Source organism: Carcharodon carcharias, chromosome 2 (genome assembly GCF_017639515.1).
Source record: "Carcharodon carcharias isolate sCarCar2 chromosome 2, sCarCar2.pri, whole genome shotgun sequence".
Classification (NCBI taxonomy): domain Eukaryota; kingdom Metazoa; phylum Chordata; class Chondrichthyes; order Lamniformes; family Lamnidae; genus Carcharodon; species Carcharodon carcharias.
In genome coordinates this window covers 175,403,279-175,418,085 of record NC_054468.1, presented here as the reverse complement: position 1 = coordinate 175,418,085, position 14,807 = coordinate 175,403,279, and the positions used below count along the sequence as shown (strand labels likewise).

General features: G+C 39.1%; 1 protein-coding gene across 7 annotated transcripts in view; it reads right to left on the bottom strand.

The window, feature by feature from the left end:
* Positions 1-14,807, bottom strand: part of asb3 (ankyrin repeat and SOCS box containing 3) — a 100,081-nt gene that overhangs the window by 34,407 nt on the left and 50,867 nt on the right. For all 7 annotated transcript variants that reach the window (XM_041217453.1, XM_041217478.1, XM_041217440.1 and 4 more), the window contains 2 exons: positions 7,682-7,859; positions 6,663-6,860 (listed from right to left, as the gene is read on the bottom strand). In XM_041217453.1, the coding sequence (XP_041073387.1) occupies positions 6,663-6,860; positions 7,682-7,859 (376 nt within the window). The remainder of the gene's footprint in view (positions 1-6,662; positions 6,861-7,681; positions 7,860-14,807) is intronic.

The following is a 14,807-nucleotide window of genomic DNA, read 5'->3' as shown; positions in this document are numbered from 1 at the left end:
AATGCCATCCTTGAGAGCAGTTGGTCAATCAGAGGCCAGCAGTTGTGCACCGCTTGGCTGCGCCACTTGGGAGGCAGTGGCTGCTGCCAGTAAAGCACCCGTTTGCGGCCCATGATCATCAAGGGACCCAAGACATAGGTGAGAAATGACGGGAGGAGGGTCACGGGCAGGGATGGAGCAGAGTAAGCAGAAAGGGCAGGGCAGTTAGCTCTCACAGGGCTTCCCCTTCCAGATGGGTCCCTCCATCATGCAATGAGTGCTTGACAATGAGGGAAACTTCTGGAAGCCCACAAACAACCTAACAGGGCCACTGCTTGGGTAATTAATTAAATTCTCACCTAAGGGTTGATGGGAAGGCCACAACAAGCCTTTCTGCCCCCGACTTAATCAGGGTGGAGGTGGGAAGGTGGCGGGGTCCCCACCAGACACGCTCCCACCCAATTAAATGTCCATCCCGTTATCAAATTCACCTTGGGGCAAGTTAAATTCTGTCCGTGACAGAGAAAATGATGCCCCTAACAGAGGGTTTGGTTAAGTTAAGGGAAGAAACTGAGGCGTATAAGGCAAAGGCAAGTGACCAACAAGTGGCAATGATTAGACAATTAAAAGAAATAGAGAAACGAGAAGAGTTCAAAAAGGGAAAGGAAACTTGGTGCATTCTAAACAGTATCTAGAAAGTCAGCACGTGGATAAGAGTTTTTTTTATTCATTCATAGGATGTGGGCATCGCTGACTAGGTCAGCATTTATTGCACATTCTAATTTTAAGAATAAACCACATTGCTGTGAGTCTGGAGTCACATGTAGGCCAGACCAAGTAAGGACAGCAGATTTTGTTCTCTAAAAAACATTGGTGAAGCAGATGGGTTTTTACAACAATCGGCAATAGTTTAATGGTCATCATTAGACTTTTAATTCCAGAGTAGGGAAATCGAAGCTTGGAAAGAAGAAGTGTACAATGAGAAGCAAAGAGTAGAAAGGGCTAAGAGATAATGAAGATGTAAAAACAAGACAGAGTACAGATTCAGGATGAAGTAGTAAATCCTGGTGCCCCTCAGAGAGGGGTTGATACCATCTAGTTCATGGCAAACCAGAAGCAGGTTTAAAGGAAGAAAAGAACAAAGTTAGAGAGATCCACAACAAAAGTTAAAATACTGTGTGAAAGGAAAAGATAGCTGGAGATTTCAAAATGAAAGACTTTTTACAATTTGTGTGATGATGAAAGAGATATATGAAAAGTGTGCTTCTTTAGTTTGAATGACTATTTTTCCTATGCTTGTAAACCCACTGTTCTACGCACACAACTAAAAGACGTTTAATTCCTTGTGGTCTCATCTTGGAGTTTGTTGTTTGTTCAATGTGCATATATATCTATTATGGGTCAGGTTTTAAACTGGTTCAAACTTTAAATTTTTCCTACATCTCAAGGTCTGGGGATAGCACAAAATTGGCACTTTGAATTTATAACTCATTATAAGAATCCATTTTTCACAGGTGCATGGAAATACAAAAGTGTGAATTTGATTGAGTGTGTCCATGTCAACTTAAGATTGTGCACCCAAAATTGGGATTTTAAAAAGATTTTTGACTAAAGTTTACCTATGGATCTGTCGGGAAAGGACACGTTCATTGAAGTTAAAATTAGAGATTTGTAAGCATGGTCTAAAGGAATCTGAATTGGTGCTGGGATACTGAAAAGTTGAGCTTCAGTGCTCCCTTCCCCCCTTTTCACGAAGTTGTTACAGCTCTCCCAGATAAAAATGTTAAGAATTTTGCAGAAGGTAATAGGTTTGGATGAAGAGACAAACTGTAATTTTGAATCAGTACAAAATGGGATAATGTACATAACTTCAGGAATTGGGAAATGGTTTGAGGAAAGGGATAAATTATATATATCAATCATATAATGGAATAAAGGAGAAATGTAAAAAAGTTCTGTTTTGTTTTATGGTGAAAGGATCACAAGATTGCAGTGCTGTTTCTTAAAACACCTGCACGTGAATGTTTGGAGCTGACAAGCTGGGGCAATTCCACTCATAACTCTTTTTAATGCAAGAATGTTGAAAAGTTTTGTTTAACTGAGAAACTTAAATTTTTCTTCAGTTTCATTAGTCATTCAAAAGGAGCCTGGAGAAGAGCAGGAAAATTACATGATCTACGTTTTGTTTAAAGAACATGCTTTGTGCTGTGTTTAGTTAATAACTGTTAACCGAAATTAATGTGGAATTATTAAAGTTAACTTATGTCGTGAGGACGCGAATTTCATTGGGAGCATGAATGAGTTCAGGTTATTTTGATGAATTTCTGGGAATTTTAATTTAGGGTTTTAAAATTCACATAAGAATTGGCAGTTTTGAATCTGTTTTAATACTCAATGGTATTAATTAGAATTTGGGATTTTAGGTGATTCCAGTTGTTTATTTGCCTTGATTATATTAAAAATCTTGGGTTGGAAATCTCTTAAAAAAAGGAAAAAGTTCAGTAATAATTGGAATTTAAATTTTAACCTTCTAAACTGATTGATATGTTTGGACAAATTAAACTATTGGGATCTTAAGCAGAGACACAATGGATTCGTTGAATTTTCTTTTAAACAGATGACCATGGATGGCAGATCACATGAATACTGCAGCAAATGATCTAGCAGCAAGAGGTAAGATCTGGTCTGCAGGTATACACTATCACAGCATGGTGATTATTTTCAACTACTTGAATGCCTTTCAAATGCTTGGCTTGAACCTATTAATTTTCTTTGGGAATCAAAAGTTCGAGGAAGGGAGATATTCATTACAAGGGTTCTATCTTTAATGTAAAAACTGAGACTGAGCATCATTGTTTCTGAAATGGGAATTGATAAAATAGCAACTCAGATAAATTTATTTAAGCATTTGAGAAAGGGAAGATTTACTGGAGTTTAAAAGGGGCAATCAAATTTTCATTGCAATAAACTAATGAAAAGCAGTCTAGTTTTTTGGGGAGAGAAATATAATTGAAGGTTGTTAATGGCATTCGAATGTGTGTGTAAATTTGGAATGATAAAATGTCAGGCACAATGCCATGGGTTATTTTTGAGAAATAAAAAGTTGTTTAAAATAAGGAATAGATAAACAAGTGTTAATGCCTTGAAATCAAATGGAAACGGTTGTTTTATGCTTTTAAGAACTTATGAGAACGTTGTATTGGGCCATAAGATTTCTCCAGGGACCTTGAATGAGATAGAATGATTATTAATGGGGTGTGTAAGATTGAATGAGAGAAGGTGACTCCTAGCCTCTGACCTACTCTTGCAGCCACAGTATTTTTATGGCTAGTCCAGTTCTATTTCTGGTCTTTGGTAATCCCCAGAATGTTGATAGTGGGGATTCCACTAATGGTGATGCCATTGAATATCAAGGGGCGATGGTTAGATTCTCACATGTTGGAGATGTTAATTGTCTGGCACTTGTGGCACATATATTACTTGCCACTTAATAAACCAAGCCTGGATATTGTCCAGGTCTTGCTGCATTTGGACGTGGACTGCTTCAGTATCTGAGGAGATACAAATGGTACTAAACATTGTGCAATCATCAGTGAACATCCCCACTTCGGAACTTATAATGGAAGGAAGGTCATTGATGAAGCAGCTAAAGATGTTTCGGCCTAGGGTTTAGAATAACTTCCCTTCTTCAATGCCTCCATTTATAAAGCCAAGTACCACATAAACCTTTTTAACAGTCTTCTGAACTTGTCCCTCCACTTTCAAAGACTTATATACATAAACCCCCAGGTCTCAGTTCTTGCACTCTCTTTAAGTTTGCTCAATTTAGTTTATTTTGCCTCTTCTCATTCTTTCTACCAAAACTAATCACATCACACAACACTATATTAAATTTTATCTGTTGTGTTTTCCCATTTCATCAACGTTTCCATGTCCTCCTGAAGTCTGTTACTGTTGTCCTCAAAGTTTATTACATTTTCCAAGTATCATTTGCAAACTTTGAAATTATGCCCTGCATACCTAGTCCAGATCCTGAATATTCATAAACAAAGAGCAGTGAGTCCCAACACTTATCCTTATATTTGGGGGGGTTGGGGGGGGGGAACATACCATTGCACACTTCCTTCCAGTCTGAAAAACTGTTCACCACTACTTCCTACTTTCTCTTTTGTGTTGCTTATATGGCACTTTATCAAATATGTCTTGAAAGTGTAAATACAATGCGTCAATTGCATTCCCTTATCTAGATATCTTTGGCTGTGGCTCAGTTGGTAGCACACACAACTCTGGGTTGGAACGTTGTGGGTTCAAGATCCACTCCAATGACTTAATCACAAAAATCTAGGTTGACATTCCAGTGCATTACTGGGGTAGTGCTGCACCATTGGAGAAGACATCTTTCAGACAGGCAAAGCCTTGAGGCCCTGTCCGTCCTCTCAGGTGGATGCAAAAGATACTGTGGCACTTTTTCAAAGAAGAGCAGAAGAGATATTCCGAGTGTTATGGCAAATATTTAATGCCCAATCAAAAATAGATTGAAATACTGCACTGGTATTTCCAGATTACATGAACTTGTCTAAGCTTGTCATATGACCACACTGATAATTCAGAGCAGAGTTGGGCCACGCAAGAGCCTGAAATCAAGGAGCACTGGGCAAGCCCTGAAGAGTCTGAAGAATGCCCGCCCATTCACCCACCTATTTCCCTAGCCAATGCCACATAGGCCATAGAGAAATCTGGGATTTTGCACTGCAGCACAACAACATATTTGCTAGCACAGATGACACCCTGGACTGTATCACGTACGTCCGAAGACAACAAGCTAAGCAAAAACGATTAGAGCTTTACCAAAGCTAACTCCCGACATTTTTCAATGCAAAGCTCCGGCCTTATGCAAGCGGAGGCCATTGTAAGATGTGAACAAATCGAATAAGTTCCTCGTCACACATTTACTGCTTTACTGTGTTTCATTTGGCATTTGAATCTGTTGCTTTTGACATAGATGGTATTTGTAGGCAGATTACATGGAGATGCATTCATGTGGGAATGTAGCCTCCTCAGTGATCACAGAGCTCAGCTTAATGAAAATTTGTGGGCAAATCCCATGGCATTCAACTCATTGGGGTTTTACTGTATTGTCCCCGTCTTGTTCAAATATGCCAACAACGCCCCTCCTTAAAAAACTTGACCACTCCAACCCTGCAAACTAATGCTCCATTTTTAACTTCCCTTTTCCTCTCCAAAGTCCATGAATGGTCCATGCCTAGTATTCCCACAGCTCTATGTTCAAATCCTTAAACAGGTTCCACCCACCAGAGTACTAAGACAGCTCTTATCAAAGTCAAAAATTACATTCCACGTGACTGTGACAAAGGTAAAATATCCCTCCTCATCCATGCTTTTGTTACTTCTAGACTTGACTGCTTCAATGCACTCATGGCTGGCCTTCCAGGCTCCACCCTCCATTTGGGGCCATCCAAAACTGTACTACCCATGTCCTAGCTCGCATCAAGTCCTGCTCAACCATCACTCCTGTGTTTGCTGTGACCAATGTTGGTTTCCCCTCAAGGAATGCCTCAATTTTAAAATTCTCATCCGCGTTTCAGAATCCTTTCAGGGACTCACCACTCCCTATCTCTAATCTCTTCCAGCCCTACAACCTTCAGTTAACTCTCTGCCTCAGAAGTCAGTGGAGACAGGGTCTTTGAATATCTTTAAGGCAGAGGTAGGTAGATTCTTGTTCGGCAAGGGAATCACAAGGTTAGCAGCGGTAGATGGAAACGTGGAATTAGAAATACAAACAGATCAGCCATGATCTTATTGAATGGCAGAGCAGGCTGATGGGGCCAAATGGCCTACTCTGCTCCTATTTTGTATGTTTATATAACTGCGCTGCCCCAATTCTGGCCTCTGAGCTTTCCCAATTTTATTTGCTCTACCATTGGTGTCATTGCCTTCAGCTGCTAAGGCCTAAACTCGAATTTCCTCCATCTCTCTATCACTTATTCTTCCTTTAAGGCACACGTTGGTCCATACATTTGGTTATTTGCCAAACATCTCCTTATGTGGCTCGTGGCAATTTTGTTTTGTGATGGTCCTGTGAAGCCCCTTGTAAGCTGAAAAAAAGTCCCAAGTGCCACATAAATACAAATCGCTGCTGTTGTAATAATGAGAATTTAATAAAATTTAAATGTAAACAAAAACTTTTACTCTTGGTCTCTTATCTCTCTCAATCCATTTTTCCCCCTCTCTAATTTGCTTTATGTACATGATTGAATTAAAACGCTAACTTGTGCTTCGGGTCAAGACTCTGTGCTGTTCAGTAACCATTCGTCGATCTGATTGGTTAAGGGAATTCACAGTTGCCCTGTTCACAGGTGCCAGATCTCCTGTAGAAAGCACTGCATTGGAATAGTTTTCTGATCACATGCAAAACTCTATGGAAAATCTGTGGGCAAAGTGCAATTAATGGCTGGCCCTCTTTGTTCACCACTCAGCATAAAATATGGTCCCATTTTATATACATATATACACATATTTACACATATATATACATATATATATATACATATATACATATATATAATACAATATTGCAATATCTATGCAGCTATAACCACAGCATGTGTCTTTTACAATTCTGCAGAAATTGAAATCAAAGCTCTAAAAGTTGAACAGCTTACCTCCGAGAAAAAGCCATGCACAATGGCGATAGACACTCATACAATGGGCACTCCTGGGCGTTAGGACTGTAGCCTGCCTGTAGTAACATTTTTAAACACATTTGCTGTCCTCCATACACCGCTGAATAGACTGGGCTCACCTTATTCCTCCCTGTATCACATATTCGATCAGTGATTGGTATTAAGAATTCCAGCACCCTGCCAGAAATCCATACATACTATGAAATGAATGTGCATTCACAAACAACAGAAACAAGAAAAAATGCTCTTGGTTCTCATCTTAAATTATAAATATTACAACAAGACTTTGAATGATAATGAGCTAACATAATGTATTCAAATTTTACTCAAATAAATTTGTAACGGAAGTCATAAAAGGGTGTTTCAAAAAGTAGGTTGGGTGAGATCTTTGCAGAGGCCAACTTAAGACCATGTTTTGGTTATGACTATTTAAGAGAACCATTTAGCCTTGCCAAGTGTATTCACTGCAGCAGTGAATCTCAATGAAATGCCAAGTATAAAAGCACAGATGTCAACTTAGAAAACAAAAAAAAGTTGGCATGCCCCTGAAAAATTGACAATTTAAGAACAATCCTGTCATGTGAAAGCAGGGATTACAAGGTCTTTGTAACTTAAACAGTAGGCATACATAACTTGCCTTCACTTATACTGCAAAGAGAAAATGTGCAAGTGCCTGTGGGTGAAATCGAAATGCTGAAGGCACAGAATTAGGGGATGTATTTCTGGGTGGCAGTGGAGGGTTTTTTAGGTTTGCTCCCTTGGAAAATTCTGAATTTTTAATTTAAAAATAATGCATTCGCCTTTTAAAATTCATTTCAAAAACATAAAAGAATAAGTACTACCATCACAATGGAACTTTATGATCTTCAATTCTGTTTTGCAATCCTACACATACCTGCTGTGCAGCAATGTATAATATCAATTGCAAAAATATATTTTCCAATCACACACTGCTCACAATACATGCCTTTTTAATAACTCAGTCTATGAGTACTTACTTGACTTTTCCCATCTGGGCAGCAGCATGAATGGGCAACTGCCAATCATCTTCACTGCAGGAGAGGTTTGTATCAGCTCCATTTGACAACAGAAGTTCAACACATTCTGTATGGCCTTCCTGAGCTGCTATGAACAATGGTGTGGCCTTATCAAAGGCCTGGCAATTAACATTACTACCTGCAAAGTAGATTTAACAGGTTATCTTGCTGCAAATTGAGTTCATGGCTACGGATTAAGAAGAGTCATATCTCAAGACTACTGTGTAATGCATTTGAAATATTAAAGTGCAAGCTAATTATTTACTTACTGAAAGTCTATGCTTTTTAACCATCATTTTATCATTATTGGACCAAAATAATTTGAATGAATCTGTATGACAGAAGGAATTTACCAGTGTTCAATCTAGCAAGGCTCAATTCATATGCATATCACTTCAATAAAAGAAGCAACATGAATTATATAGATAGAATATGTAATGAGACAACAGATCAACTTTTTTTTTATATAAACTCACTTTGCTATTGCATGCACAAGTGAAAACAGCTAACTATCTGGATTTTGTGTTTCAGGAACAGTTGTCCCTTGCACAAATACCTTTATTACATGTAAATTCTGTGCCAATCTATTTACAAGCCGCGTTAAATGGGGAAAAGGCACAATCCAACTATTTTGCCAGGTATCAGTTGTGGATTACAGTACTGATGCAGATGTATGAGATATAGAAACCTGAGCCACATTTAAAAAGACATCTCTATACAGTGCTGCAATAATTGTTGCCAACTTTCAAAATTCTTAATGTGCTCCACAGTTAAAGTTGAAAGTAACAATGTGAAGTAAAAACCCTAAAATCCACAATGTGATCTAAATTAATCCACAAAGCCCATCTTAACTCCTTTTATTAGATGTTACAAAGGTGTACAAATCAATCAGGCATGAACACTAGAAACAGGTTGCATTTAAATGAAAATGCCTGCTTCGCCAAAGTGCAAAAGGACAAAAACAGCTTATGTACTGATTAAACGCCAAAGCGATTTATTGCCAAGCACACCCTGTACTTGTTGAATTCAATACCATTATACAACATTTTGCCAAGTTATTTATCCACATTAACATGCTATTTGAAGTAGTACAATTCTAGAACTTGTTTTCTGGGTGGGCTAATTGGACAAACATGGTATTCAATAATATTGCTACATTCAGGCTGCTTATATTGGTTACAGAACATTAAATATTTCCACCATACAAAGTATCACTAAAGGTATGTACGTGCTGAATTATGCAATATTTTTATTCATTCATGGGATATGAGCGTTGCTGCCAAAGCCAACATTTGTTGCACATCCCCAATTGTCCTTAAGAAGGTGATGAAGACATGCCTTTTTGATCCATTGAGGTGTAGATATAACCACCCTGTTATTAGGAAGGGAGATCCAGGTTGTTGACTCAGCGGCAGTGAAGCAGAAGCAACATAGTTCCAATTCAGGAAGGCGTGCAACTTGCAGGGGAATTTATAAGTGGTAGTGTTCTCCTGTGTCTGCTGCACTTATGCTTCTAGGTGGCAGAGGTCGTAGGTCTGGAAGGTGCTATCAAAGGAGGCTTTGTGAATTACTGCAGTGCATCTTGTAGATGGTGCACACTGCTGCCACTGTGGTGGAGGGTATGAATTTTTAAAGGGAATTGGGTGCCAAGCAAGCTGTCTTGTCCTGGATGCTGTCAAGTTTCAGTGTTGTTGGAGCTGCAATCATTGATTGGCCTCAAAAAAAAAATCACAACCATCTTCCCTGGCAGACTCCAAAACCAAATATTAGTGTTTCTGACTAAGTGCCGCTTGTTACAGAGGGGGAGCAGTGGTGGGATAGCTTTTCTCCTTTTTTTCCCCCCTCACCTCTGTTGCCCACAACAAGATGTATATTTTTAGATGGAGTTTTTAAATCCTTAGTGTTGAAACTTTAAAGGATAGACATAGAGCACGCTTTCTGGTAATTTTAAATCAAAAAGATAAACGCTTATTCATACAACACCCCGAATGCAACAAAACACTCACTCAAATACACAGACAAGAAAATGTGTTTTCCAGATGACATGTACACTTAGGTTATTAATGGAATAACAAAGAAACAAATCACATGTTTATATTAGTCTTTTAAGATGAAATTGTTGCAGGCTTGGATGGAATTCTTGCTCATGGATCTTTGAAGGTGAACAGAAGTTGAAAGTCTCAGGGTTTTCAGAAGTTGTGGCCTAGCATCTGCAGAAAGTAAATATACTTTTGCAGACGAAACAAATTACTACCCCTCGCACTGCCAAAGTTGACTGGTTGTTTATGCACGGTTCTGTTCTTCTTCCTGTTTGCCCCAACTGACTTGTCTCTGGCCTGCCCTTGGAATAAGATTTGCTGTCTCAAGCCAGGTTTCGCCCATGTGACCACTGAATCAATGCTTCCATTGTCCACAAAAATGATTCGAAGTTAGATGCTATTGCCACACAATTGAGGATGAATGGCAGCTATTCACACCTGCTTATGGTAAACTGGTTTCTCCCCATCTCTCTTTGTTAGGTTTCAAGTTCCACAAACATGGAGTCTAGGGCGGAACCATTATATTTGAGTTTCTGTAAATACCCTGACAACAGGAATTATAAATTCATGAAGGATTTTGTATCCACAATGCCTTTTCAACAGAGAGCACTTCACCCATGGACGTTTACATTTTAGTGACTTTCCAAAGACTTGAGTTAATTATTGTCTGTGCAGAGATTGCAACAAGTCACCTGACCCCCTGGATTCCATCTTCGGTCAAGGTAGATTTTCCATTTGCCATGCTTTTATTTCAAATAGTAAAAACAGTCATCATTTCCATAAATTCACAGGCATATGGCGCAATCATGACAAGCTTGAAAGCACGGAGGCCAACACTGGCCATTAGTTCTGTTGAAGGATCATGAGGACTCGAAACGTCAACTTTGCTCTTCTCCACCGATGCTGCCAGACCTGCTGAGTTTTTCCAGGTAATTCTGTTTTTGTTACCGTCCATTACTTTGTTGATGATTTGGAGTAGATTGATGAGGGCAATAACTGGTTTGATTGGATTTGGTCTTGCTTTTTGAGGACAGGATAAAGCTAGGCAATTTTCCACATTGTCAGGTAGATACCAGTGTTTTAACTGTACTGGAATAGCTTGGCTAGGCGGTGGTCAGTTCTGGAGCATAAGTCTTCAATACAGCAACTGGGATGTTGTTGGCGTAAATAACCTATTTTCATTTTCCTTGGACTGTGGCTTTAAAAACTAGCATGGCTGCAGTTGAAAGACATGTTCACTGGAACAGGATGAGGAATATTTACAACATTGCTATCCTGGAACAAAGGGTGCCATAAGAGAACAGGATGGCACTGGAAAGGAGTCCTGGACTAAGGGGAACTGCCTGACAATAGCATTTTAATTGGCTCCTGACCAGGGTTTTGTGAGATACAGTACAGCTCCTAGCCTGCAAAGAGGGAAGACCTAAAACCTCTCTCTCCTGTATTTAAGAGATTCCGGTAATTCTGCCATAGTAGCTAACTGGCTATTCCTCATATCTCTATAGCCTGCTGTCTCTGAAAACCCCTGTCAAGAGGCAAAAAGGGGGAAAAAATCACCAGTAGAAACACTGAAAAACCAGTTTTCCAACTAGTGAACCACAGACTGAAAGTGCTGGGAGACCACCTCATGTCATCAACAACAAGCCGCAAAGAATTTGGAGGATAGCAATCAACATCAACCCAACTAATCCTGTTCTCAGGCTTGGTGCTATTGAACTGCTTTATCTCACCCTTAAAATCCATGTTTTGCCTGTATGTCACACTTGCGTGTCGTGCCTATGCGTCTGTGTATACAGGGATTTAACAAGGGGTAGAGTTTAAGTTATAGAATTAGAGGTTAGCAGTTCATATTTCTTTCTTTATTTTGCCACTAAAGACAATAAACAGTTATTTACTTATGAAGTTTACAAACCTGGTGCTTGTATTCTGTTAACAATAAATTAAACAGTTAGCTAGATTTGGGGCAATCTGGTAGTTTAGTCAAACTTTTCACATTTGTCGCAGCTCGGGGAACAGTGGGGCTTGATATTATAGGGCACTATCCCCAGTGAGTCATGACATTAGCCTCTGCTGTATCCAATCCCTTCAGCCATTTCCTGATGGAGTAAATTGAATTGGCCATAGACCTGTCAATGTGTACTCTATCAAGTCCCTCAAAATCTTGAATGTTTCAATGAGATCACTTCTCATTCTTCTAAACTCCACAGTACAGGCCCAATTTACTCAGTGTCTCATCATAGGCAACCCTCCCATCCTGGGAACTAATCTAATGACCCTTCGCTGCACTACCTCCAATGCAAGTATACCCTTCCTTAAATATGGAGAACAAAATTGCACAGTACTCCAATTGTAGCAAGACTTCCTTATTCTTGTATTCCAATCCCCTAGCAATAAAAATCAACGTATTTGTCTTCCTAATTGCTTGCTGTACTTGCATGCTAACTTGGTGTTCCTTGTACAAGTACACCCAAGTCTCTCTGAACATCAACATTTGCAAGTTTCAAAATATTCTGCTTTTCTATTCCTACTATCAAAGTGAATAGCCTCGCACCTTCCTGACAGTGAATTTGCCACCTTGTTCCCCACTCAATTTGTCCTTCTCTTTGCAGCCTCTTTGTCTTCCTCATAGCTTACACTTCCACTTAGCTTTGTATTGTCAGCACTTAGATACATTACTGTCTCTTCATCCAAGTCATTAATATAGATTATAAATAGCTGCAACACCAGCACTGATCCTTGCGGCACTCCACGAGTCACAAAGCCTAGTTCCCCTTGAACCACCCTACCAGTTACATCCTCAAAAAACACTAATAAATTTGTCTAGCACTATGTCCCTTTCATGAAATTGTGTTCTATGACTTCCTAAGTATATTGTTACAACTTTTTTAACAAGAGATTCCAGCACTCTCCAGATGACTGATGTTAGGCTAACTGGCTTATAGTTCTGGCTTTTCCTCTTTCTTCTTCCTCAGTAGCAGTGTTACATTTGCTAACTTCTAATTCACTGAGACTGTTCTAGAATCTAGGGAATTTTGGAAAATCATAACCAGCACATCCACCATCTCTGCAGCTACCTCTTTTAGAGCCCTAAGGTTTAGGCCATCAGATCCTTTGGATTTGTCAGATTTTCTCTTAAATTTCTCCAATACTTGCTCCTCTGCTGATATTAATTACATTAAGTTCCTGATTCTTTTTAGCCCCATGGGTTACTCTCTATTTTGGGTATGCAATTTGTGTCTTCTACTATGGAAACAGAAAATATCTGCTCAATGTCTTTGCCATTTCCTCATTTCCCATGATAATTTCTCCTGTCTCTGCCTCATTGTGACCAATGTTTATTTCAGCTACTCTCCTTTATATACTAACAAAAGTTCTGTTAAAATCTGTTTTGATATTCCTGGCTAGTTTACTCACATTCTATTTTCTCTTTTTTTATCCACTTTTTGGTCACCCTTTGCTGTTTTCTAAAAAAAACTCCCAATCCTCAGGTTTGCCACTACCCACTTCCACATTATAAGCCTCCACTTATAATCTAATACCATCCTTAACTTCCATAGTAAGCCACAGATGGATCTTGTTTGCTGTGTTTTTGACACATTACACTGAAAAACATTTTGAATTGTTTTTTTTAAATAAACAGTGGGAAACATTTATCACCATCATTTTAGTCTATTTTCCCAATCAACTTTAGCCAGCTCTCCTCTCACTGATGTGATTGGCTTTGTTTAAGTCCTAAATTTTTGTTTGGGTCTAGAGTAAGTAGTTTTCAAATTTAAAATGGAATTCGATTGTATTATGTCCACTTTTACGATAACATTACAAATGAACCCTGCCTCATTGCACAATACCAGATCTAAAATAACCACCTCAGTGAGTTCCACAACAAATTGCTTCAAAAAAATATGGCAGGACTGCAAGAACTTCGATCTGATCCACAGGTTGTAGGATCGCTTTGCTCTGGCATCACATGTCGCTTCCACTGTTTAGCATGCGAATGGTCTTGTGTTGTACCTTCACCAGTTTGGCATTTCATTTTTAGCATGCCTGGTGCCACTCCTGGCATGTTCCCGTGCACTCCTCATTAAGCCATTAAGCCACGGTGTTCACCCGTGCAAATTTGTGTTTTAAGTTTTGGATGAATCAAAACACCGGATAGGCAATACAAGAACAATATGGCACACACTTATTTATCTACCCACCAGTGTACTGTCTACTGGCACAAGCAATGAGACATGCATCATTACATTGATCTAAGGCATTGCACATTGTTTCATTGCACATCATGAAATAACAGAACAGGTTTATGTACCACCTCTCTTGATGGTCTCTAAATTAACAGACTTCTAGGCCAACATTCTGTACTAGATCAGCAGAAATTTCCTCCAATTAAATATTGGGAAGACCGATGCCATTGTCTTTGGTTCCCACTATAAACTCTGTTCCCTAGCCTCTCACTCCATCCCTCTTTCCCTGGCAAATGTTTGAGATTGAACCAGATTGTTTGCAATGTTGATGTCATATCTGAACCAGAGATTAACTTCCAACCATACATCTGCATCAATAAGACTGCCTGTTTCCACTTCCATAGCATTGCCTTACTTTGCCCATGACTCAGCTTAGCTGCTGTTAAAATCTTCATTCATGCCTTTGTTGGCTCTAGACTTGGCTCTTCCAACAGACAGCTAGCCTGCCTCTCATATTCTACCCTCCATAATCTTGAGGTAATCCAAAACTCTGCTACCTGTGTCTTAACTAGCACCAAATGCCATTCACCTATCACCCATTGTCATAATCAATAATTTTAAGTGCTTATGTTTGAGATGCAGCTCTAAAGTTAGGAAACAGACCACTAGTTCAAGGTTTTACATTAAACTAAATGAAATATTTTATTAATCTACACAGGTTAAAATATATGTACACATGGCTACAAATTGCTACTATCACAACTTTTAACAAATTCCCAAACTAATCTCCATTAAGGCAACAGCAACCCACAGATTTAACCAAACACCAAGCAAAGTATTTTCACCTTACAAATTCAAAATGAA